This window comes from Triturus cristatus, chromosome 7 (assembly GCF_964204655.1).
Source record: "Triturus cristatus chromosome 7, aTriCri1.1, whole genome shotgun sequence".
NCBI lineage: Eukaryota > Metazoa > Chordata > Amphibia > Caudata > Salamandridae > Triturus > Triturus cristatus.
In genome coordinates, this window is record NC_140590.1 from 1299179496 (window position 1) to 1299204990 (window position 25495).

The 25495-nt window shown below is 44.3% G+C and overlaps 1 protein-coding gene across 1 annotated transcript in view; it reads left to right on the forward strand.

Moving 5' to 3' along the window:
* The first annotated feature begins 728 nt into the window (after positions 1-728).
* Positions 729-25495, forward strand: part of LOC146811938 (eukaryotic translation initiation factor 3 subunit C-like) — a 564017-nt gene continuing 539250 nt past the window's right edge. Inside the window, exons 1-2 of the mRNA XM_085618906.1 lie at positions 729-857; positions 10207-10337. Coding sequence (XP_085475032.1) covers positions 10237-10337 — 101 coding nt within the window. The 5' untranslated portion in view covers positions 729-857; positions 10207-10236. The remainder of the gene's footprint in view (positions 858-10206; positions 10338-25495) is intronic.

A 25495-nucleotide genomic window follows, 5' to 3' on the forward strand; every position in this document is an offset into this window, starting at 1 on the left:
CTTCCACATTTTATCGTATTTGGGACATTCTGTGATTAGAAGCATATCCCACTTTGTGAATGTGTTTTAATGTCAATAACTCATTATAACCTTATATAATCATGTGTATCCATTGGTTGATTAAACTGGGCAGTGCCTTTGAGGACGGTGGAATGTGCCAGTGTAGACGTTCTGTGTCCGTGGTTGTTGTCATTGTAGTCACATGCTAGTCGGGGGTCAATAGTCCTACTTCTATGTTGGTGACTCGGTTTATAAATCAGACTATATCCAACTCAATATATAAATGCATTTGATATTTTTCAAATATGTTCCTTTACAAGAAACACATTCAACACCACCAGCTGTGCTCGTACTATGACACCCAACAAGAATTCTCTATACATTGCTTTCTTCTCAAATATTTCCTTTTACGTTCAGGTTTACTCCAGATAACTGTTATAATCCACACCCAGTGGCTTTGCAGTGCCAGATATCGATATGCCTCTGAGAGTGTCTGGTAATTCTCAGCAAGTCACATGTCACCCAAACTGCAAAGTCTCACGCAATTTTCTTAAACCATATGCATCTCATACTCAGAACACACTACTTCTCCCAGCGGTGTCTGTGAGTTTTCGTAAACGACAGACAAAGCTCGTGTAGATTACAGCTGGGTTTTATAGTCCACTTGCTGCTCCATCTCTGCCCACTCACGTGTTCCCTTTCTGCTAATGGACTTCAACTACCGGCATGCCTCGAGGTGGTTTCTGCTGCCATTTTAAGTAGGAAGCAGGGGCGCGTGCGCGCCGTGAGTTGTGTGCCTCTGACTACGATTCTTTTTCTTGCAAGTGACCGACGGCGTCGGAGGTAGAGCGCAGGAGGTGAGAGGGGGAATGATTCAGGGGTGTAGGAAGTGCTTATTAAGAGTCGCTTGGGTATGGTGATGGGGGATAGAAAGTGGGGGAATGTAAGAGGCAGCTGATCCGTAAAAGAGAGAATATGGTGAGGGTGGCGGGTCCTTAGGCGAAAAGAGCCATCCCCTGAGCTGCGTTTTCACTTTCAACCAGCACCTTTCCCCACCCTGTTACAATTCCTCCTTTCAACAGTAAAACAACATGTTGCTCCCTCAGGCATGCTGTGGTTCAGTTCCCTTCAGTTTATAGAATGATTAGTGCTTGTTTTTATTTTTGTAGCTTTCCTCGCTTTGCAGCTTTTTAAAGAAACACTATAAATTGTTGTCAGAACTCGTACACAGATGTGTGAAGAGAGTTCATCCAGACCACCTGTTTCAACTATCAAAGTGGAATGCTGCAACGTTCTGTGTAAGTCGCGTGGGACGAGAAGGAAAGGGATCAAAGGGGGAGGATGTGGCCTAGCGGTCAGAGCCGCCAGCTTTTGGGCTGGGGAACAAGGTTCGAGCCTCTGTGTCAGCTCAGCATCATGTGAATCTTGACAAATCACTTAGCACCCCCCCCTGCTTACCTAAAACGAACGTGTCCTTGTGTAACGTAACCGGTGCTCCTGTTCAGCTCTCCAATTCTCTGGGTCGAGTTCGCGCTATATTAATCTGCAAAAAAATGAAGAGAAAAAAGTTGGAAAGAAAAGGGCAGCTGATCAATGGTACGATGTAAACAATTATGAAACATAAGCATAACCAACTACCCATTCATCTTGTCCAATATGTTCCAACTGTACTGCTTCCAAACCACAGGCACTTACTGTAAGGGCATTAAGGATGTTCTTTTTAAAATTGTGAACTTGTTCCTGCTTGTATTTCAGCTGTGATCCTCGTTTTTGCGTAGAAACTGCTAAAGAGATTCCATAGGAGTTGCAAAATCTTGCCTGGACCTTGAGTAATATTTGTGCAGCCCGCAAAATGACAGCAAGTGTTCTTTATCTACATACTGGGGTGCCAGATTGCTCACCCTCACCAGAGATTCTTTTGGAATTACCTCTGATTTCATTTCAATTTACTTTATTCGGATAAAAACATATCCATAAAAGAACAAATCACATTTTAGTATATAAAATACATGATTGCATCATAATATCAGATATAAAGTAAAATACGTTAAAACAGTGTTCATAAAGTGCACATCGTATTGCGAGCACGCACAGCGATTTTCAAAAAAGCGCCTTCGCGGAAAAACGATTCGTCGTCTTCCAAATGGAGGATAGACCTGTATGCAACTTCAAGGTGGATGGGTGAATTATTTATCAAATCTAGGTATTAAGAGCCATGTAGCATACTTTATATAATTCTTAAAAAAGAATAAAAAAATGTAATGTAGTTTATCCCCTCTGACCATCACACAAGCACGGCAAAAGATCAAGATTAGCATGAAAACCAGGGGGAAAACAAAGAAGGCATTTCACCGTGCCTGCTCTTAAGTGGAAAAGGAGTCCCCTCTCCTAACGATCTATACGTTTTGTGAGGTAGCTGGTAATAAGTATTCTACATTGACATAAAAGCCGCTACAGTTGTTTTTCTTAGACTCCCTGTCTAGTCTTGCCTGTAAAGCGTATAGAGTGCCGTTCAAAATTCTTTTTTGCTGATGGTATCCATCTCATTTGGGCTTACAAAAATATGTTCTTAGTTAGCCCTGCTTAGGCTTGAATGCACCTCTGCTAGCCACGGGATGTCCATTCCCTTTTCACACGTGAGGCAATCTCCTATAATCTCTCGTGTGAGGGTCGCTGCTGGATTTTTCCAAATGGCTAGCCAGAATAGGGCACGGTGGGCCTGTATATAGTCTTCGATTATAATGCAAGTTGAATTCGTTATGGCAAGCATATTGGGACGTGGAGATGGGAGCACCAAGGAGTTTCCGACAGAACCTCTTTTCTTCACGCTGAATGCTACAGCTCCTTGAGAAGCCCCAAACCACTGCACCGTATGTTGCTGTGAGAATGCACTGAAATGTATTTATTTTTAAAATATCTAAAACAGCCTCCGTCATCCTACGTTGTGGTAGGCTAAGAGCAGAGTTAATAGCTTTAGAGAACTTATTCCTACAGTATACCATGTGGTCAGACCAGGAAGCATTAGCAGAAAAGACCAATCCCAATCGGTCTCGCCTTTGGGACCTTATATGTATTTAGCTATGCAGCACATTAGCCTGGATGCTGAAACATCTACTGTTCTTTAACATGGAGGGAAAGTAAGCACCAAATTGCGCGACATGCCAGGTATGGGAACACATGGGGAGAAATATTGCCTTTCAGCGGGAAATGGTATAATCCAAAGCTCTGTTTTTAATATAAAATCAGGGCCTTTGGTGGTTATATCACTGAAAATACAAGATTTGAAGAAAAAATTGTCTGGGTGCTCGTGGAAGACTATTTCAATGGACCGGAATCTAGAGAATGCTAAAGTGAAACTGGTATTTTACTGACCTCTGCTGGTCGTTTTCTAACAAAGTTAAATGGAGGCAGGTTTTAAAAAAGGGAGTAAGGATGACCCTCAATGCTATCGGCCTATCTCTTTGATAGATGTTACTGCTAAAATTTTGGGTAGGGTAGTCTTGACCCGATTAACTGAATGGGCTGAGGACAATAACATAATCTCAGATGTCCAGTACGGATTCAGGACTGACAGGTCAACCAGCGACCAATGCCTGAACCTATACATGCTGGTAGCAAAATACACCAAGTCCAGCAACGAAGCCATGTACTTGGGGTTCATGGACTTGGCCGCTGCATTTGACCATGTCAATAGGAAGAAGTTATGGGCCATGATGAGCCAGCTCGGAATTGATTCGGGGTTAATACACATTTTAAGTGAACTACATAGTGACACCACGGCCAGGGTCCGGTATAATAAAAATGGGGGTTTGACCGAACCTTTTGGATGCACAAGTGGAGTGAGGCAGGGATGCATCCTTGCCCCGTTTTTGTTCTCACTGTATATTAACAACCTGGAACATTCCCTTAATAACTTAAAAGCAGATTGTCCAAGGGTTGGGACCCGTAATATCCCAGTTCTGCTGTATGCAGACGATGCGGTTCTGCTGGCACGGACCCCTAAGAGTCTGCAGACCCTCATCGATGGGTTCGTTAAATTCATGGAGACAATTGACCTGTCTGTCAATTAAAAAAAATCCTATGTTATGACAGCAGGACATAGGCCATTGACCGGCTTCACTCACAGGATTGGTACTCATATTCTTGAAAGGGTGCAAACATTCTCTTATTTAGGGGTGTTATTTGACGATTCTTTAAAATTCACACCCCTTGCACATGAAAGAAGTGGAAAACTGGTCGCATCTTTTGGTGCAATCTCCGGTTATGGGAGAAAAGTTGGACGCTGGAGCCCTGAACAAACAACTAATTTATATGGTTCTGTGTGTTGCCCAAAAACCATGTATGGCTCAGAAGTCTGGGGTTTCATAAACTTGGACGGTATACAAAGGGAAGAAAACAAAATATTTCGTTCGATATTGAACGTCCCCAACTGCACGCCAGCTGTTATTGCCCACAAAGAACTTGGAAGACCCTATATAGAGGATCTGATCAAGTTCAGGCCAATTTTGGCTTGGCTGAAACTCTGGACGAATCCTGAAGCAGCACTGAGTAGGATGATCATGCAAGACTGCCGGGGAAGAGACAAATATCTGAAGATCCCATGGATTAGCTATATCAAGAACACCTTGGATAACATGGGTTTCCCAGAGATGTTCCTCAACCCTTCCTTGATCACAGCACAGGATATGTTAAAACTAAAGAGAACTTTCCTGGAGCTTAGAGCAGCAGATAGGAGCATATCAGAAGAGATTAAACTCTCGGTGAGCGCCCATAACTTGCTTGTAACGACTAGTGGGTTGGAACCATATCTGTGCGTCCTTTATAATGCTCAAGAGAGGTTTTTAATAGCACGTTTTAGGCTCAATTTTTTACCTTATTTATTGGCTGAACCAGCTGGTTTTAACAGTTCGATTGAGCAGAAGGGTCCCTGCGGCTGCGACAATAGGTCTCCGCAGGATACCCTTCATTTTGTACTTTTATGCCCTATGTATAGCCTCCCTAGACGCAGATTTTTGATAGGCATTTTAAAAAAGGAAAGATTCACTAGGGCAAAGGAGGCCTTGACCTTTCTACAAAGGGCTAGTGACCCATTGACTTTATGTGCAGTGGTGAGTTTTCTAAAATTTGCATTTAGACTCAGGGTTTCTAGAGGGTAGCTCCACCCAGGCAGCCAGATGAATTGGCATTACGTTAATTTCAGGCAATCCATTTCTGTGATTGGAATGTGATTACTGATATATTTGCACATATTTAGTTTCATTCAATGTTCTGATAACTGATTTAATATTGTCTTAAATGTATAATTGTATATTCTTTTATGATGTTTTTTAACCATCGAATAAAGAACTATTGAATTGAAATGGAGGCAGTTGCTAGAAAAAGGAAAATAAATAAAGTCCCTAAGCCCAAATCAATTCTTGTATTTTACTGACCTCTACTGGTCATTTTCTACCAAGACAGTTAAATAGAGGCAGTTGAACAGAAAAAAAAGTCCCTTAGCGGAAGCAGACAAGTCCTAGTGCTTATCTCCAGAGCCCCCAAAGTATATACACATATAAGTATATACTAAGGTATATACAAGAGGTCTCGAATGCTCAACCTAAAAAGTGCTAGTGCATTGTAAACTTTGATTGCCCATGGAAATGGGAGTTTAAAAGGGAGCTTCCTCGGTCCTCAAGCAACTATAAAAGATTTTTTGAAATTAGTGCATAGATCTAAAATGGCCATTAAATTGTCAAAGACCCACACTAAAAGATGTAGAGCATTAGGTGTGCAGTCCATTAATATCGCATCATCGGATTATAATAGGGCACCGTGTATATTGCCGTTAACTCTGGTGACATCATTGGTAGCTCGATCAGTGTTTTGTGTAAATTATTAATGTATATAATGAAGAGTAGAGGGGCCACAACACATCCCTGCCTGAACCTTCTATCAACCCTGATGTCATTAGAAACCTCCCCACCTATACTGATCCTAACCCGGCCTCAGATCCTTGTGCAAATATGCTTAGAAATGTACTATAGCCTTGTCTAACCCGTATTCTAATAGGATGGACCATAATCGTGACTGGTTAACATAATCAAATGCTGAAGTCCGGTCCATAAAAGCCAAATAAATAGGGGACATTTGTTCAATAGTGTATTTCCCGATATTTAGATTACGGTTTAAACATTGCTCAACGGTACCTACTTTACTCCTAAAACCTAATTGGCATGGTTATAAAATGAGATTGTCTTCAGTCCATGTTTTGATCTTATTATATAAAACCCTCCCTAAGACTTTCAGAGTATTATCAATCAGGGAGATGGGTTTGTAACAACTAGGTTGGGAGCGGTCACCCTTTTTAGGTCTCGCCTACACAGCGTGCATGTGCTGCATAGGAGACCTTTAGCCGTCGTGCAGCTCTTTTTCAAAGCACATACTCGTGCTTGTGGCGGCATACAGCTTGCGGGAGTGCGCAGTGGCGCGCCACATGGGTGAGTATGTTCTTTGAAAAAGAGCTCTCCCCTGCATGCGCGCACCACTTGCGGGTGCACCCCTCCGCCTCTCTCTCCCGCTGTAGCCTGCACGCCTTTTTTTTCCCCTCTAACTTTCAGCACGAGGTGCGCGCGCCTCTGAGCTTCCGTTTCACCCCTCACCCTCACTTACTTTCCCTCTCTATTTCTTTCGTCTCTGCTTATGTCTTCTTCCTGTCTGTCTCTTTCCTCATGTTGTTCTCTCCGCCTGTCTCTCTCACTTCCATCTCTGCCTGCTTTCCCATCTCTCTTGTTCTTTCTCTTTCCCTCTAGCTCTTTGCTCGCACTTCCTCTTATCCTCTCATGCTTGCTCTACTGAAGCTGTTTCCTATGGAAAGACTGTCATGGGACTTGAGGTGTCGGGATAGTAAATCTGACACACTGTGGAAATCTCTACTTCTACATTTAAAGGAGGGATCACTAGCCTTGGCTTGTCCCAGGTCACTTGGCCCTTTGATAATAGGAATAGGCAGATGCATAAATCTGAGAAGATTCTGAGTCGTAAGAGATGTATTTGGGCACAGATGGAGGAGACCGGTTGTCCTCATTTATGCACACATTTATTCTCCGTTTATTGTTACTGACTTGTTTTGCAATCTGTGAGAGGAGGGTGGTCTTGTCACTATGTAGGTATATCTTTCTCCTATGTGAAATGTCATATAAGCCAGTGACTTGATTTTATTCAATGTTGGGAAAACTTAAAGGAAATAAAAACATATGGCTTTTTTCTCAAAATATATTTGTGCTGTAAAATTCCCCTTTAGAGGTAATGACCTTTAAGCCTGGTTTAAGGCATGGGCGGGCTTCTTGGCCAATTGCCGAAGGGCCCCATCTTGTAAGGTCCACCCTGTTAAAGTGATCAAAACAGAAGACTATCTCGCTCTTTCTTGTTCTCTCTCTTTCTGTGTTACCATCTTCCCCTTACGACTCGTTCTTTCTCTACCTATCCCACAATTCTCAACCTCTCTATCCACCTCTTTCTCTACTTTACCTACATCTTGCTCTATCATCCATTTCCCTGTCTTGCTAACCCTTCTTTGTCTCTCGCGCCCTGCAGAAGTTTTATAGCCCCTCAAAGTTTAGCAAATGCGCGAATAACCTGGGGGTTGTGTTCCCGTCTGGACAGACATGAGTCGAAAAGTCCCAAATTATCTCTGGCCAACAATTGGCCACGCTAGTCTTAATTTGTCTGTTGAGGGTACCAAATCCCTAGCAACGCATTCTGTTTTGTACATCGACATCGGGGACAATTTCAGCATTACTTGAATCAGGTTGTGATCGCGGTGGTGTGTAGGAACAACCACGGCTTTCACTAAGAACGTTTCCAAGGACCAGGAAAAGCTCCCTTATTTTGCAAAAATTCATTGGAGGATCAAACTGCGTGATAAGAGTTTTTGGGGAGGCAGGTTACAAGGAGAAGATTGCACCAGATGCAGGTAAGGTTAGAGGCGTCAGAAACCGATGGAAATTAAAGTTGAAACAATGTGGCTAGAATTAAAGGTATTTCGTTAGGAGGGAGCAGTGTATGTACAGTCAAGTATTACGGAGGCTTCGAGGGGGGGTGGGGGGGTGGGGGGGAAGAAACGCTTGATCTGTGGAAGAGGCGCCATGATCAGAACGAGGCTTTGAACACCTGGGCAAGGCGTTTACTCTGAGAATTGTCAAGGCTGTGTGGGCAGGAAACTCATCCATGTCCACATTAGAGGTTGGCGTGATGGAGGACCCATACCTCAGTTAGAGCGGCGTGCAACAGCACTCCCAAAGCCACTAAAACGACAGCAGAACTCCAGAGAACAGCATCACAGTTCACCTGCAGGATGGCAGCATTGTTCCTGCACAGGGAGTATTGAAGAACAGAAGCAATGACGGACGCTGAAGCGATACCGTCTTTGTCACTAAATTTAGCCTCTGTTGCAACTCGGACACAAGTGTGAGAAGAGAGAGAAATGTAAAAATGTATAGCATCAGAGCGCTCTTCCAAAATTACTTGTATTACAACTCTCTAAGTATAACGCTGTAATATTTCATGGAACGTACTAAGTTGTGAGGGACTGGGAAGGACAGGGAGAGAAAAATGGAAATAAAAGGCAAGCTTTTAATGGTATAGTGTACACAATTAGAGCACATTTACGATAGGATAAACTGTGAATACAAAAACTGTATTAACTCCATGAGGCAGAGCCTATCACTGCTGTGCGTTATGCTGATCTATGTTCACATGGGGTAGATGGTCTGAATTCTGAGTTGTGATGTAGGTCCGTCTTGAGTGAAACCTCTGCAGTCTTCTGGCTTGGTTTCAACCACTGCGCAATTTGTATGGGTGAGACTCCTTAAAACTTCAACCCTTCATGGAGGCTACTTGAGCGAGTCTTGAGTGTACATCTTCTCATAAGTAACTCCGCCTATTGCACAGGTTTAAAGGGTGTGGCTTGCTTATCTGTCTCTCTCTCCAAAGCTTTATAATGTTAGTTGTTGTAACTAATTCGAATATTATGCCACGAGAAGTGGCGTCATAAAACCTTTGCCATTGATTGTCATATTGACGTCACTTAAATTCTACAAATACAAAATACATAATGCCAAATGTGAAATGGTTCCAGTTAGTACCAATGCCTTACTAAATAAACTAAGACATACAGGTACCTGGATACTATATGAAAGTTGTAATTGTGCCAGAGTGTAGATCTGTGGTCTTGCGTGTCTATCCAGCTTGGCGCTTCCTGTTAACTAAAGGAGCTTGAAGGTGTCCTCCTGTTGGGGGAAGGTATTCCCACTGTTTGTCCTCCACCAGTCGTTCTGCACAAGACTTAAGTCTGAGTAAAGTCAGATGCAGAGTTCTGGTTTTAGCCTTCCTAACAGGTGTGAGTTTAAGCCTGGATTGAGCGATCAATGCAGCCTCTAAATGTGAGTCATGCTTGTGATGAGGGAAACTTGGAGTGTTTATATTTCCTACGCTCTGCAGACTGTCCTACCCATTGCACCTCATGCTGATTTGGGAAGAGAGACGTAGCTTTTTTTCCAGCAGACTGAATAAGCAATCAAAGCACTATGGAGGGTTGGGCATGATCTGTTTTTAATTTTTTTTTTCTTCTGTAGCATTAAAACCTAACTGCTGGGAGACCCGTTGAGTTATTTCCAATGAGAGAGCTATATATTTGATCCTCGCAGTGCTCCAGCAGGAGCCTCCGTTTTCAAGGAACCAAGTTTCATGGTGTTATGGCTCAGTACTTAGGTGTACTTCTGAAGCTAGTATCTTTAATACAGTAGTATCTGAGCTCATCTTTCATTTTGTAGTTCCTGTTTTTAGAGACTTTTTTTATTTTTTATTTCAATAGTGCTCGATTGATTTCTTCTGCCGGTGCCAGCCAGCCACAAAAACGTAGTTGTCTCCCACAACTGAAGTCCTCCCTTGATAAGTTCTCTTTGACTGTTTTCTACTCGATTCCTGTGTTGTATTATCTTTGAAGGATAAACATGCATGATTTTGCAGATTTATTGCTTCTCGTTCTCGAACCGTCCTCTTTTCCCATCTTGACCCATGTCTGTCCTTTTATTGCCCTTTTCCGCCTTTCTCTCCCACCTCTCTTCTCAAGACTCATGTTTGTTTGACGTCTGCTGCACCAGAGTTGTTAAATTTTCTGATTCTCTTATTATGTGTATTATTTTGACTTTTTTCCTTTCTTTTCAGAGGTTGGCATAGAAGAGTCCTCCACTCAAGATGTCACGTTTTTTTGCTACCGGCTCCGACAGTGAGTCGGAGGAGTCAATCTCCGGAGATGAACTTGTCCCAAAACCTGTCGGAGGCACTTATTCCAAGCCGTAAGTGTATTTCATGTTGGGGATAGTGGATTTCCATGCCTGTGCTCTATCCTCTATTGAAGAGGAAGCTGATCACTGTCGCAAAACTTAAATTCTAGCCATTTGATAAGTTTCTATCTTTGTTTTTTGTTTTTTTAGCTTTTCTCTGTTTACTAAAATTAGCTTTTATTGGTTCATTGTCACATGCACAAATAAGTATTGCTTTTGTTCTATAAAAATTGCTTTAAATTTGGTTTTGTGTTCTACTTTTCAGTGTCGTAGCAGTAATTATATAACATATGGAACGTTGACGACAGTTAACTGCATTACTTTTTTTGCTTACGGCATTTATTTCCGAAATAGATGCATTAAATGTGACATACATTCCCCGAGTAAGATCCTCCTTGTCAAAGTGCATCTTCCAAGTTAAAGCGGGTTAAGATCAAGATATTGTGCTGTATCATGCACTACAGTGGTTGGGTGGTTGACTTGTTGTAAAAAGTTTAAACAATCTGCGCTTTGTACACTTCATATCCTTTATATCTACATGCCTCTTGTGTCCATGTTGTACTTGGCTTTTTAAAGTTGTTTTAAACACTATTCGATTTGGTTTTGAGAGAGCTGAGCTGTAAATTGTTCAGTGAAAGCAGCAATGGGCATACCAGAACGTTTCATTGCAGTGATGAGATGTTTTTTTTAATGTCCGCTACAAGGCACTGTGGGATAATCTGTTTTTGATGTTTACACAAGTATTCTAGCAGATGTATATGGTAAGGACATCCAGACTGCATTTCATAACTGATACTGTCATATGTGATTGTGCTGCAGTTGTGTGTGTGTGTGTGTGTGTGTGGGTTCTATGTTTAGGTGGTATGCCTAGTATGCTTGGTTGAGGCTAAGCATTAATGAAAGATTTGTATTTAAAGATTGCCCTAAGCACTTCTCCACCTACTGATCTGTCTCAGCTAGTTGTTAAACAACTAGTTTGGAATTAACTTCCGATCAAGAATCGGAGTACCATACTGAATTTGGAAACGGAAGCACCTGGCGTGGTTTGCCTTGTAGTTCGCAGCGTGGAGGAGTGACAGGACGCGGTGTTGGCGTTCTGGCTGAACCGGGCCTCCGAGGCGGTTGGGCTGAGTTCGGGTCTGCCTGGTTGGGGCGGAGGAGAATGCACCAGGCTGAGGCATCGGCATCGGGCCGATGATGCACTAAGGAGAGTGAGTGAACGGTCCGAGGGGGAGGACCCCCGCTGTGGCGTTGCCTGAGCCCCCCCCAGCGTAATTCATTACCCGGGGTTCCAGCTCAGTGGCTTCTCGCCGATCCCCACAAGCTGTTTGAGGACCAGTTGTCGTAGCGGGTGCAGTAGCAGCAGCGGCGTATGCCGCAAGGAGAGGAGCAGCTTGCTGACAACATGGCTGTGGTTGCGATAGGACAAATACCGTGGTAAGGCCACTACAAAGTCAACTCCACTCGTCAGCTGACCCGGGAAGTGGAGCACGACAGTGGCACGAGGCAATGAGCGACAGAGAATCAACAAATCGTGAGAGACTGTGTGGGTAGTTCTGGGAGAGCAGGTGAGGGTCAGAGCCGTGGGCATTTCAAAGCAAGCACGGAAGCGGACAGCATTAGGTCGGTGTGGCTCGTTCTTGCAGAGGGCCAGCTACTGTACTCCGCCCCCGCTGTCCTTGCCCCATAGTTTAATCAATTGAATACAGACTGTCCAGTGAGAGTATAGTGAACAACTTGATATTGTGCCAGTTTATAATGGCTTTTAGCTAACTGAGTGACAATCTTATGGTGAATCTGGCTTTTGGTGGCCTCAGCCAGGAGAGTCTCTGATGGGAGTGAACCCATTTGGATATACGGTCAGCTATTGAGGGTTGAGATATGACTGCCAAGAAGCTGTGCTCTGGGAAGTTGGTCTTTACAAGAGCCTTTAATAATACCAGTCAACCTCTGAGAAATAAGACACCGTAGGTAAATACCCTATAAAGGCTTTAATGCTATTTCCACCTTTTTGCCTACAAGGGAAGCAGGAACAAATACATTCGCTCCTTCTGAGCCATCTTATCCCCCCCCCCCCCCCCCCCCCCGAGACTGCCCGGTTTCGGTGTCCCCCCTGGCTTCTCCGAGGCGTTCGCTGTAGGAGAGGAAGCCAATGCTGGCTGGGGTGAGGAACGGTTGAACCTGGTAGTCGGACCACAAGATGGCGACCTCCCGGTATGGAGATGCAGATCGGGAGCTGGCCTGCCTTTCTACCCTCTACTGTGAGTCGCTTACCTCGAGGCCCTCCAGCGCTACCGCGTCTGCTGCTCTGCCCTAGTTAATCTGAAGCTCTGTGGCATGCTGAAGCTCCGTGGCATGCTTGCAGCAGCGCCTACCAACATGAGTCGGTGCCTGACATTGACCCCCGCAACACGGCAGCTCAGCAGCAACACCTGCCTTTCTACCCGCTACTGTGAGTCACTTGCCTCTAGGCCCTCGAGCGCTACAGCATTTGCTGCGCTGCCCTAGTAAATCTGAAGCTCCGTGGCATGCTTGCAGCGGCGCCCACCAGCAGATGAGTCAGCGCCCAACATCGACCTCCGACATCGACCCCCGCAGCACGGAGCTCAGCAGCAACATCTGCACGCCGGCCATGGGGAGTGAAATCAGCGCAGCCCCATAGCAAATCTGTCCGAGACTCGATCGCAGAGTGTCTGCATGGGGCGCTGCCCTTCACAGGTCAGTGATCGAGCGGTCATGACCGGGATGAATCCTGCCACTTCACAGGCGCTCCCGGCTCACATTGAGACAGCCGTCCAACAACTTGCCTCTTTTTCTTCATTTCGGTGGGGTATCCATGCTTATGATCACTGGAGAGCACGTTGTACTCTGAATCGCTTACCGCGATCTGCAAGATGGACCCCTGAGGGTCCCGCAGGCTGATCACTGTTCCTCCACACTGAAAAGAATTGGAGAGTTGTTTTAGAAGTAAGGGGCATACTGTTGCAATAAACAAAGACGAAGTCTTAAGTTCGAATAACTTTATTCCTCAACCAACACGTTGGCTCCAACCGCGGAGCCGGCAGAACATGTGGCGCGTTGCGTGGTCAGCTGTCAACTGTCAAAACAGCCACAGCTGATCACGTCACGGCTGGGGTGTCACAGATGATACGGCGTATCATCTGGGACACAAAGCAAAGTGAATACGGTGTCCACGCAGGGACATATCTAAACACAACACATCCCCTTCCCTAGGGAAAGGTAGAAAAAGGGAAAAAGAACGTCTGAGCATGGAGTGAGTCACTCACACATAAAGTCTCTAAGACTAGCAGGAGGACCTAGGAGTCTACCTGACCTGCTTGTGGTTGCTGGTAGCGATTTGTCCAGTTCAGGCGTCTTAGGCAACTTCCGTCTAACAATATCTCTGTCCGGACTTGGTTCAGGAATCTGACCCGGTGGAATCACCACAGCTTGGTCAGAACTAGTCATACCGCTATTAGGCATTTCACTCTCTGAATCATAGTCAATTGGATGCTTGTGCACGTCAGTGTTCCTGGGTACAAAGCGTGGATGGTCTGGTCTGAGTGATGCTTCCTCAGTAGACTTGACTGCAGACAATTTCGAAAAATGCCACACCTTCCCGTCACTTAGACGTGCAGAGTTGCAGTACACTTTCTGGACTTGGTACGGTGGTGTATACTTTTCTTGTCCTTTAGTGACGTGTCCACTTTTCTTCACTTTCACATAGTCCCCTTCTTTTAGCGTTATTGCCTTGCATCCATTGATTTTATCATAGTACACCTTTGCCCTTGCTTGAGACTCAGCAAGTTTCTCTTGTACCAACTTCGACGACCAGTCAACCTTCCTTGCCGCCTTGATCTAACCGACATTGTCCTTGGACAAGGGTGTCCTTCCCCTCATCAATTCAAACGGACTGTGACCTGTTGTCTCGCATGGGGTGATCCTATACGCCCATATGGTCTTCATTGTTTCACTCTTCCATGGCAGTTCATTGCTCTTAGCTATTTGTATTATTCCTTTAATAACTCTATTGAACCGCTCAACTGCCCCATTACCAGCTGGATGGTAGACAGACGTGGTTTTGTGGCTGATGTTGTGCCTCCTTATGTACTCTTGGAATATTTCAGAAGTGAATTGGGTACCGTTGTCACTCACAACTACCTTAGGTAAGCCTTCGCGGCAGAAGATACTGTCCATGAACTTCACGATGTTCACTGCCTCCGGATTTTGTGTGAACATTACTTCTGGCCATTTCGAAAAATGGTCAACCATGACACAGATATACCACTTCTCTTGTTCTTCTGTTATTGGTCCCATAATGTCTATGCCAATTCTCTCCCATGGCATGCTGGGGCTAGTCAGGGGATAGAGAGGGGGTCTAAAAGCGACCTGCGTTTTGTCCGCAGACATGCAAAGGACACACCCTCTCACTGTACGTTCAATCTCCAGGCCGATACCTGGCCACCAGTATAGGTTTTTGACCCTCTCTTTTGTTTTGCTGATGCCCAAGTGACCCTCGTGACATACTTTAAGAATTTTGCTCCTAATACTGTGTGGGGGAATGAACTTTCCACCCCTGAGTAGGAAACCTTCTTCAATGGACAATTCGTTTTTCACCTCCCAGTATGCCTTGAGTTGTTCATCTAGCCTCTTTTTATTGCACCAGCCGTCTCTCACAAACGACACTACCTGTCCGATGGTGTCGTCATTTTCTTGTTCCTTGAACCATTCTTCCCTGGTTATGCTGCAAACTTGCTCAAGGACAGCAGCTATGGCATTGTCTTCCTCGTCTTTGGGTGTCTCTTCTTTAGGGCGCTCCACAGGCATCCTACTAAGGAAGTCAGCGACAACATTTTTGACCCCTGGCACATACTCAATCTCGTACATGTAATCAAACAGCCGGACGGAAAGTCTGGCCAAACGAGGGGACGCCGTGTATAAGCCTTTAGTGGTGAAGACTTTGGTCAATGGTTTGTGGTCTGTGCATAGAGTAACTTTTCGACCCCACACAAAATGCCTGAAGTGCTCCAATGCCCACACACACGCCAAAGCTTCTCGCTCTATTACAGAAAAATTTTCTTCAGATGCCGTCAAGGAGCGTGATGCAAAGGCTATGGTGTACTCGCATCCTTCGGAGTTCTTCTGTGTGAGTACCGCCCCCAAACCCTTGTTACTGGCATCCGTTGTTACAAAACTCTTGAGAGCTGTATCAAACCCCTTAAGGGGTAGTGCCGCACACATTTCATCTTTAATGTTTTGGAAGCTTCGGCGACAGTCTTCTGTCCATATAAATTTGTTCTTCATTTTGAGGAGTTGCCGTAACTCATATGTCTTGTGGGAAAAGTTCCTGACAAATCTTGCATAGAACTCCACCATGCCCAGAAATGACCTTAGTTCATCCTTACTTGTGGGAACCGGTGAGTATTTTATTGCATCCATTAGTTCTTTCTTGGGACTAATGCCATCCCCTGTTATCCGATGACCCAGATAATTGACAGAGTTGCAACCGAATTTACATTTTTTAAACTCTGCTGTTAGTCCTTTTTGGTTCAAAATTTCCAGTACATGTCTAACTCTTTTATCATGTTCACTTTTCGTTTTTCCCATGACCAAAATGTCATCTTGAAAGATTAAGATGTTATCAACTCCTTCAAACAAATTGTGCATTAACCTTTGAAACATTGCGGCCGCAGAGGCCAACCCAAATGGTACCCTCGTGAACCGATAGCATCCAAATGGCGTGATGAATGTCGTGAGCTTTTTACTTTCCTTATGGAGTGGCACTTGGTGGTATGCCGACTTAAGATCAATTGTTGAAAACCACCGTACACCCTTCGTTGTTGCCAACATTTCATTTATTTTGGGCATAGGATACTGTTCAACCACAATGTTCTTATTAAGATCACGCAGGTCAACACACAATCTCAGTTTACCATTGGGTCGTTTTGCGACAACCAAAGGTGCGACCCACTCTGAAGCCTCCACCTTCTCGATTATCCCTTCCTCCAGCAATTTCTTGAGCTGCTCTTTAACTTCTCCTTTGATGGCGCAGGGTATGTTTCTTACCTTGTGTACTGCTGGGGTGGTGATGGGTTTAAGTCTGATCTTGTGCTGGTATCCCTTAAGTGCACCAATTTCCTGGCTAAAAACTTGTGGGTACTCTCGACATAGGTTTTCACACAAATCTTCCTGCCCCGTCACAACCAGTACCGGATCCGGCATTCTGGGGTCCAGTTTTATTCCCAGTTCGCCTTGGTCCATCCATCCCAAGACCGATGGCCCCACTTTAGCCACATATAGTTTGCACTTTGCTTCCCTACCTTTGTAATTGAACATGAGGGCTCGGTAACCACACACTTCTATGGGTTCACCTGTGAATGATTTTATCACAATGTCAGGTTTGTGTAAGTCATCTCCCAGTTTACTTTTAAATTTGGTCATCCACACTTTTTCATTTACGATGGTGTAGGGTGACCCAGAATCCACCACAATGCTTATGTTTACGCCTCCAATAGTCATATCGCAAATTGGTTTTTTTGTCTTGGTTGCACTCCTACACGGACCATTGCCATCATTACCTTCTTCAATGTTAAGAACGAACATGTTCATTTCATCCTCCTCACCTTCCTCCTGATTAATCTCGTTATCCTCTGCCACTAATCTCACCTGTCTGGTTCTGCGTCTGTTGCATGCCTTCGCAAAATGTCCCTTTAACCCACAATTGGTACATTTTACTTCACGGGCCGGGCACTTCAAGTCATTAGCTAGGTGGTATGTGCTACCACATCTGTAACACCGCCCCCAGACTTTTGTTTCTTGTCTTTGACTGATAGTTTTTTGATCCCCCTTGTTCCATTTTTGTTTCGCTGGAGTTTTATGGTCACGTACTCTGTTTACATTTTCGCTCCTTTTCTTTTCTTTTTCCTCATTGAGGATCGCCTTTGCGCAGCGTCCAGTAAGTTCAGCTTTACGAGCAATGTCAATTATATTTTGTAAAGGGTATTCTCCCTTGGCCCACAGATTGTCTTGGATGTTCTCATTTGATCCCTGCATAACAATCTGGTCACGGATGAATTCATCATGTAGATCGCCAAAACGGCAATTGATGGCAAGTTTTTTCAATGCCGATACGTAATCATCTATTGATTCTTCTTTACCTTGCTCTCTGTGAAAGAACTTGTACCGGTCTACACCTACACATACCGTGGGTTTGTAATAAGTGTTCAAATCATCTATGGCATTGAGAAAAATGTCTCCCTCATTCTCCGCTCTTATCTTTTTATTAATTGAGTTGTACACCTTTATGCCCCCTGCTCCTAGACTGTGCATTAACATTTTGTACTTCGTCATCCTCCTCTAACGTTGATATGTAGTTCAAAAAATACTCCCTCCATTCTTCCCATTTCAAAGTTGGTTCCCCACCACCGCGCAAGAATGTTTCCGGCGGAGATAGGTTCCAAATGCAACCTGTTGCCATGCTGGGGTTACAATTAAGGTTGAATAGAAGGTAAAAGTGTCGAAGAATACTATCACATTAATAGGGCACTGAAGCAATATTTAGCATGTACCAGTTCAGCAAAATACAGTCCACTAAAAAAAAAAACTCTACGATGAGCCTGTGTGAAACCCCAGGATCCAAAATTTCTATATTTGTAACTCACAGATGTTGAATATGGTAATAGATTTTTAACCCTGCATGCAGGTATTACCCAACGCGTGTACTGGCACCAGAGTAATACAATATGCCTTTCGAGTTCACAAGTTTTACCGCTAACCGGTTCAGGGATTGATTTGGTACGTACATATGCGCGTAAAGTACAAGCGCGCTTGTGATTTATTACCTCTTTAGTGTAGTCCTTATATTTCAGTGTTCCTTCCGTCACCAAAACACCTTCGCACGTCTAGAGGTAACGCGCGTTAGCGATGAATTACTACGAAACAAAATACAAGTTTCCAAAATGGCCGCCACGTTACGTGCGTTGTCTAGACTGCTGACTTTGACTTCCGTAGTTCTCGTAACGTAGTGACGTAGCAACTTGCGCAAGCGTCAATACCAGTCACTCAGCTGTTGTAGGAATTTGACGGTTGACGAAGGTCGTTGGTCTTTTAGACAGTTGGTGCCGTTGGTCAACGTCAGAAAAGCAAACAGTGCATCAATGGCAATTTTACACAAGTCTTGCATCTGCTTTCAGGTAGTTTCAATAGAACGGAAAACAGCTTACAACTCACTTGCTGTTACTCGGTTTTTAGCGAAAACCATGAAATCCTTCTCTTCCATTCGAACTCCCCTCGGAGAAATTGCTTACATCAGTTGAGTAGCGCGGAAAGTCAATTATTTTTTTAATATTCTTTTCAAACTTCCCAGAAATCGCCACTTTCACTTGAATTCCACGCTTGTGACAATAAGTTCTGCGCCAAAAATAGTCTTAACAGGATACTTGTAGAGTATTATCTTGTAAATTCAATAAAGTTTTCCTCGCGTGGGTTCACGTGTTGGTACTCGTCGCCAAAATTGTTGCAATAAACAAAGACTAAGTCTTAAGTTCGAATAACTTTATTCCTCAACCAACACGTTGGCTCCAACCGCGGAGCCGGCAGAACATGTGGCGCGTTGCGTGGTCAGCTGTCAACTGTCAAAACAGCCACAGCTGATCACGTCACGGCTGGGGTGTCACAGATGATACGGCGTATCATCTGGGACACAAAGCAAAGTGAATACGGTGTCCACGCAGGGACATATCTAAACACAACACATACTTTCTTTCCTTTTTATGATTCATTAATGTATTACTGGCGAGCAGCCTGACTTCAAAATGGCCACCAAAAAGGCGCCCAATGTCTTAATTGACTATTACTGATCTGCCTGACCTTGCGATAGCGACTAGCTACGGAGTATTTTGGAACACTTGGGTTTTTCACACCTGCTACTGATCTGCCAGAACTGATCCGCCTCCCAGGCCCCTGGCTTCAACCAGAACCCGAACCCTGCCCCCAACCGGCCTACCCATCTAGTCAGTGAACCTACGAAATTTCCCCCGACAATTGAAACCTAGCTTTATGGCCGATGCCCAGTGGAGCTACACAATTGCTATAGAGGTGATGGGCTGCGGACTCCCCCCTCTGTCCTCACCTACCCATCCGTACTTTGGGCAGACTTTACTTCGTCTCTGTCGTTCTCTCCCTCCTACCCCTTCACCCAACCCTTTCCCCTCTACGCTCCATTTATCCGTTCCTCTATGCTTTTTTATGTCTTCTAGCCAAGACCTAGCTTTCTGGCCGATGTCCGGTGGAGCTACCTGATAGCTATAGAGGAGATGGGTTTAGCACTTCCCCGTCTGCCGCCCCCTACCCAGCCGGTCTTTGGACAGACATTCCTTTGTCTCTGTCCTATCTCCCCCCTATCCTTCCCTCCCCTTACCCTTCTATGCTCCATTTTTATAGTCTTCCATACTCTTGTTACTGCTTTTCTAACAAATGATGTAACTTGAATGATATGTACTTAGTAATTTTGTGGAACCTTGTGTAAAGCACTCTGATACCTTCGGGTCTAGCCAGCGCTATATAAAACTCAAATAAATAAATGTGTCAAATTTCATTCAGACGCTAAAAGTAAGTGTTAATGAGAACCAGGAACGTATTGGCTCACTGTTAGTTGTAAATGCTTACATCCCACCAGACTCTACTCATTCTCACCTGCTGAAGGATCAGTTTGATTTTATTTCTACCACCATGGCAGGAGAAGATTGTACACATTTAATCCTGGTAGTTGATTTGAATGTTAACCCCTTCAGCGCGGCGCGGATTACCGCGCTGTGCTGAAGGGTTTGTGCGCGGGCGGGGCCATGACAGAGCGGTTCCGCCATCCGCACAGCGCAACCGATGCGCATGACGGAACCGCTCAGTCATGCGCATCGAAAGGGTTAAAGTCTCTGCCCACAGTTCAAGGTCATTTGCAAATGCCCCTAAAGAGGAAGTTCTAAAAAATCCTAGAGCTATTTTTCCTAGCTATTTTTTCCAACGATGGTCGAGTAAATAAGAGGTTTGCTTTTATTAGAAGGCTTGAGAAATGTGAGCCTAATGGAAGTAGGGCCTTGGAATTTTAAAGATACATCAGTAGGTTTAAAAAAATCAAATGGTAGAATGTACTGGAATACTAAAGCATCTGTAATATTAAACAAATCATTGACCATATGATTAGGAGATCGGCAGCTTTCCTTTCCAGACCCATTGATATCACATGGACTTTGTATAAAAACTCTGGTCTCTGCCTATAAAACTAATTATTCATCCACTCGGCAGAGACCATATCCAGATCCAGTAATTCCTTAAATAGGGAAATAAACAAATTAGTGAGGGCGCAATTCCAGTATTTCTCTATGGAACGGAGTAAATTATTCTTTTAAAGAGGAAAAGATTAAGGGAAAAACGCCTCCAAAGAAAAGTAAGACTATAACTGGGTCCAGTTAAAAGAACCGGCCTCTGGAAAATGATGCTAAAAGGTATTGGGCAAATAATTTCTGACAGTTGTGGATCCAGGGTAACATCTCTTCCAATTCCCATTAAAGAAGCAGATTGGAGAACTTATATTGAGGAACTGTATTCTGCCAACCTCGAGTCATTGTGGTCCTCATTTCCTTCAATAATAATTTCCACATCGCTCCAGTTATGTTATGCTATGCTCCCTCGCGGCGTAAGATCATGGGACTCGTTAAAAGAATGAGAGGTTCCGGAGCAATGGGCCCAGACAAAATTCCTATGTCAGTAATTAAAAAAGAGCCCGTTGTTGTTGTTTGCGGCGCATGGCTGCCCTGTGGCTTACCAACGCTAAGACACGCAGTTAGTTGACTGGACGTTAAAGGCATTGCTTAAACAGTCATGTCTTCATTGTTTTGCGGGACTGCAATTCATTGTCCAGTGACCGTCATTCCAGTGGAAGAGAATTCCAGAGCTTGGGAGCCAGGTGGGAGAAAGATCTTCCTCCCCACCTCTCCCTCCTGGCATTAGTTGGATTTTAGGCGTCCCTCAGAGCCTGATCTCGGATATCTATTTGGGACGTAAGGTGACGGCAGAAATTGTGGGCTTCATATCTTACTCCCCTTTTTAGTTCTCGCATAAGCAGTGCTTGCACTGTTTTTTTGAGACATGCTGTATCCAGCATAACGGCATGAAGCTCCACCCACTTTCCACCCATCTTTTTAATTGGCTCCTGTCACTGCCTTTTGTAAATGGTGGTTTTTAATTTGTCGATGGGCGTATTAGTCCCTGTAAGAAGCTGGATTTCTGTTGTAGTAACCACCCCTCACACTTTTTGCCAGATTTCGGGTTCCCAGGGCATGCGTTCTTTACCGAAACTGTACCTTTGTACCCCCAATTAGCACCTCTCTGGCCACATGCAAGTCCCTTGTAAAAGATACAATGGGTACCAAGGGCACTGTGACCAGGGAAGGCCTCTAAGGGCTGCAGCACATATTGCGCCACCCTTAGAGGTCCTGTACCTTAACACACACACACTGTAATTGCAGGCTGCGTATTTTGGTGCAGAGAAAAGTGAAAAGTCGACATGGCACACATCTGTGTGCCATGACTGCAACCCACTGACTATGGCATAGGTCAGCCACGCCTCTAGCTAGGTGCACTATGCCACTGGTGAGGGTACAGGTGCATTAGCCCTGTACCCATACAGTGTCTAAGTCTGTTAGACATTGTAAGTGCAGCAAAGCCATTAAGTATATGGTCTGGGAGTTTGTCATTGTGAACTCCACAGCACTTTAATGGCTTTACTGAAAACTGGGAAGTTTGGTATCAAATATCTCTGCATAATAAACCCACACTGATGCCAGTGTGGGATTTATTATACAGTGCACTTAGAGGGCATCTTAAGATACCCCCTGAATAATGACCAGCCTCTGGTGGTTTCCCTGACTGGTAAGCACCAGCCTGCCACCATGAGACCTGCTTCTGGACCCCTGGGGTGGGAGCCTTCGCTCCCTGAGCCATAGACTAAGCCTTTCCTGGGCGGAGGGGTTCACAGCACCCCCTGGTTAGGAAGAGCCATCTGTGGCAGGTGAGTTTCAAAGGCTTGCTGCCTTTGTAACGCAACCCCCAGCCTCTCCTGCGATCAGGAGCAGGCCCCCTTTCTGTCTCCCCTCCTTTTCGGCGGGAAGACAGGCGGGAACAATTGGAGCAGCCCAAAAGGTGTGCCCACCTCTGTCAACCTCACCACTTGGGTGGCGAGGTGAAGCCCAATCTCAGTGCCCGCTATCTTCCAGATGGCAGGCACACTCCAATCCAGATAAGGGATTGTGCCCACTCCCTCACATGGGGTGAGCACACCAAGGGTGTAGTCTTCCTACGGTCAGTTGCCCATTGGAAACTGACCTCGAGGCCCCTGAAACGCCCCCTAAATACATTATTTAGGGGCCAAACCTTAACCAAGAAGGCAGATTCCTGCAACCTATGAAGAAGGATGAAAGAAGACGCCCAGCAGAAAAGAACTGACTTACCGGCTACCGGCCCATTTGCAGTTTCCAGAGATCCTGTGCCAAAAGTTGCTGTGTCCTGCAGCCAGCGACCTCCAGAAACCCTGGGAGGACTGACTGCCTTCAACAAAAACCGGATCTCCTGACAACAGAAGCTCTGTTCAAAAGAATCACCAAAGAAAGACTCAAAGCCTGCTGAGGACAAAAACCCGACGCCCGGAAACAACACTGCACCACACGCCTATGGCCCGAGTCCAAACGGCCCACTGGTCCTAGCGAGTACCCTCAATGCTCCAGAGTCTGAGTCCACCATGGTATGACCCTTCCAGACTCCCTGATGTCGCCTGCAGCCTTTTCTCTTACTTTAACCTCCCTTGAGGACACCCCCTGTCGCTCAGTACGTTTAAAAAGCAGCCTTGGAGCTCTTATTTTCTTAAATAGCTTTGTCCCACATGCTGTTGTAGGCAGGACACGCTCTCCCGCAATGCTTTTAAAAAAATGTATTTATCCAGCGCGGCACTCCTTGGCTGGAATAATGGTGGCCACGCCTTTCTTTTGGTTAGATGCGATCCGAAACGTCCGCACACCTTTTCTTCTTTCCCTTTATTTACTTTGGTTACAAGGGCAACACCGTGCTTTAGCTTTTAACATCTTAAGCTAAAGCGTGGGTGCTGCGATTTGCCTTAAAAGCAAATAAATGTTTTTCTATTTCTTGCCTTATAGGCCAATCTCAGCACCTGCGTTTTAGCTTAAGATGTTAAAAGCGAGGGTGCTGCTATTGTAACAAAAGTAAATAGAAAAATAAACGTGCGTCCGCTATTTTTTTTTATTCGTTTATACTTTTGTTAGAATCACGACACCCGCGCTTTAGCGCAACATCTTGCGCTAAAGCAGCACTGGTGCCCCGATTGCTTCAAAAGTAAAGAAATAGAAAAAAAAATGTTTCAATTTTTATTTTTTTTTACTTTTGAAGCAAAGAAATCTGGTTTTCCTTTCTTCTATTTCTTTACTTTTAAAGCAATCATGGGACTTGTGGTGTATCTTAAGATGTTTACAGCTAAAGTGCGAGTGCCACGATTGAGTTACAATGCAATTGCTCTCATATTATGAAAGTTTGATCTATTGGACTTGCATTATTATTAGCAAAGCTAATAGCTCAAACTTTCAGCAATGTGACACCTATTGTATTGCAAATGCTTGTTGCTTATTGTTAGCAGCATGGGACGACTTGTGCCCACAGCTTTCCTGGTCTGGAAGCATTTTAATCACACCATATAAATAAAAAAGGTCTTGGGCACATTCCTGGCAACTACAGCCAAATAGCATTACTAAATGCGGTAGGAAAAGTTTATGCCCAGAGTATGTTGGTGCACTTCACTGACTGGGTGATAGAGGAGAAAATTCTCCCTATTAAACAAGCAGGATTTAGAGAAAAAAAAAATATTGTACTTTGGGTAATTTCTGTATGCTGAAACTGATGGTGGAAAGGTATACCTTAATCCGAGATACTAATGTCTGTGGCATTCATAGATTTTTCAACTGCCTTCGATAAGGTAGATCGGTCGACAATTTAGATTTTTTTTTTTTTAAAGCTGGGTATGCCTGGCCCCCTTCTATCACTAGTAATTGCCCTTCACTTGGCGTCGGGTATTATTGGGGCAAGATCAAGGATTATCTTCTGTAATCACAACAAAAAACGGGCTGAAGCAAGGATGTTTCTTAGCCCCTTTACTTTTCTCCCTGTATGTTGCGGATGTACAGAATTGCTTTGCTGCTAATAAGGGAGATGCTCTGAAGATAGGTGGAAGTCCCTTTCCCTGTCTGATATATGCAGACGATATTGCAATCATGGATTTAACACATAATTGTGAATAAGAAGCTAATGTTGCATCAACAATATACTGCTTTACAGTATTTGAAGGTCAATGTTGTAATAGCAAAATCCTGATTTTTAGAAAGTGTGGCAAGAGCAGTAAATATGTTTGTTGTAATAAATGAGAGAAACTGGAGATTGTTCTTGTAAAGCCACTTCGCGTGCAAATTTGGCTACATGCGTTTTATAATGTAATGGTCCGAAAGCATTTTTTGAGAATGCTCTGTTTTAAAGTGAATGTCCCACCGGCATTATTATATGCTGTTGAATCTATCAATGTAGAAAAATGGGACTTCCTTGAGAAGATAGATGGGCAGAATCTGGGTAAATTATTTAATTTTAATCCATCTGTTCCGACCCCAGCAATGAGTTTGGAATTCCGTTTGATAAGCTTCTATGTACAAGGATTAGTTATTCAGTGGGGCTATCAGTTGAAGAACAGTGATACAGATTCCATAAGGGGATATGACATTTTTGATTTGGATGTGTACAAATATTCCTTCTCTCATGATTTTATTCTGGCTTTGAATTATTTTTTTTTCTCAAAGGTGTTTTTTATTAAGATATAAAACAAGGGAAGGGAGAAAAGGGGAAAAAACACATGCGGCAATCCCGCAACAATTCCCACGCAGGGGAAATGCACAAATTGGGGGGGGGGCGCTATGACTAGCAAATGCCCTGCTGTCCGGCCCAGCTAAGCTATAAGTCTAAAGGAAAATAAGAGGGTCCAAGTCCAGGCCTCCAGCACAGATGCAATACGGGCGTCGGAATCCCGCCCACCAAGAATGGCTTTGAATTATTTTGATGTACATGAAGTA